The 1,218-nt window shown below is 38.2% G+C and overlaps 1 protein-coding gene across 1 annotated transcript in view; it reads left to right on the forward strand.

Moving 5' to 3' along the window:
• The window catches only part of LOC107620752 (protein JINGUBANG-like), a 2,091-nt gene continuing 1,314 nt past the window's right edge, over positions 442-1,218 (forward strand). The window contains exon 1 of the mRNA XM_016322878.2: positions 442-1,138. Within this exon, the coding sequence (XP_016178364.1) occupies positions 591-1,138 (548 nt within the window). The 5' untranslated portion in view covers positions 442-590. The remainder of the gene's footprint in view (positions 1,139-1,218) is intronic.

Consider the following 1,218-nt stretch of genomic DNA (forward strand, 5'->3'; position numbering starts at 1 on the left):
ATTTAACAACTCTCAAGTATTAACTTCACGTAAAATCAATTACACCTGAATTTCTATCATAAATTTAAATTAACGGAGTTTTTTTTTTCTTTCGTGTAAAAAAAAAAAAGCGATGTTCGTTGTAATCAAACCGATATACTTTGTTTTCTTTTTGTTACAAAAAGACTATTTTAAGTGTGTAATTACAAATTCCCAAACAATTTGTTAAAAGTGAAGCCAAATTTAATTATGAGAAGACGTATACAAAGAAATTGTGATTATCCCGAAGAGAAACAAAAACTCTGTATGTAACCACTAACTAACCAAGCATTACCTATTCATACCGGACTTACAATACACCACACATTATGTGGCACCGCCACGTGTCCCCAATCACTATTACTCTTCTATTCAATGTTCATGCATTTCTCTCTCTCTTTCAATCTCTCTTTTATTTATATAACCTCATAATCCAATCTCACCTCTCCATTCTCTTAAACAAATCTCATACTTTCCTTCTCCCTCTTCTTCAATTTTTTTAATTATTAATAAAATCTTGATTTAATTCTTAAATTTTTTAAAAACTAGAATCAAACACGAAAGTATCTACCATGTTTGTTGATCCAAGCCCAACGTTACACCGGCAAAAGCTTGGAGTCTTATTGCACTCCGATCTGCCGTCATCACCTCACGTCGACCACGACCACGACCTCCAAAGCGAGGATTCAGACTACTGGAGTCAGCGGCCGAGTAGCGCCTCGGGCGCCACCAGTTCCACCGTCGGTTCTCCATACATGACGTCACCATTGAACTACCAAGGTAACACCTCTCCCTACAACAAATCGCCATGGCTTTTGCCGTCTACGCCACCAAAGCAGCTGAAACAGAACTTGATGACGGTGCGAAACGGGCTGGTCGGGTCGCTGGTAAGGGAAGAAGGGCATATATACTCGCTGGCGGTGTGTGGGGACTTGCTGTACACCGGCTCCGATAGCAAGAACATTAGGGTTTGGAAAGATTTGAAGGACTTTACCGGCTTCAAATCAAGAAGCGGTTTAGTTAAGTCTATAATTATTTCCGGCAAAATAATATTCACCGGTCACCAAGACGGAAAGATTAGAATATGGAAGGTGTCCCGAACCAACCCAACCAACCACAGGTAATAACAAAAAGATGCGTGGAGTTAATTTTATAAATTTGACTAAATTATTATTAAAGTTTTTTAATTATAATTTCATA

Source organism: Arachis ipaensis, chromosome B10 (assembly GCF_000816755.2).
Source record: "Arachis ipaensis cultivar K30076 chromosome B10, Araip1.1, whole genome shotgun sequence".
Classification (NCBI taxonomy): domain Eukaryota; kingdom Viridiplantae; phylum Streptophyta; class Magnoliopsida; order Fabales; family Fabaceae; genus Arachis; species Arachis ipaensis.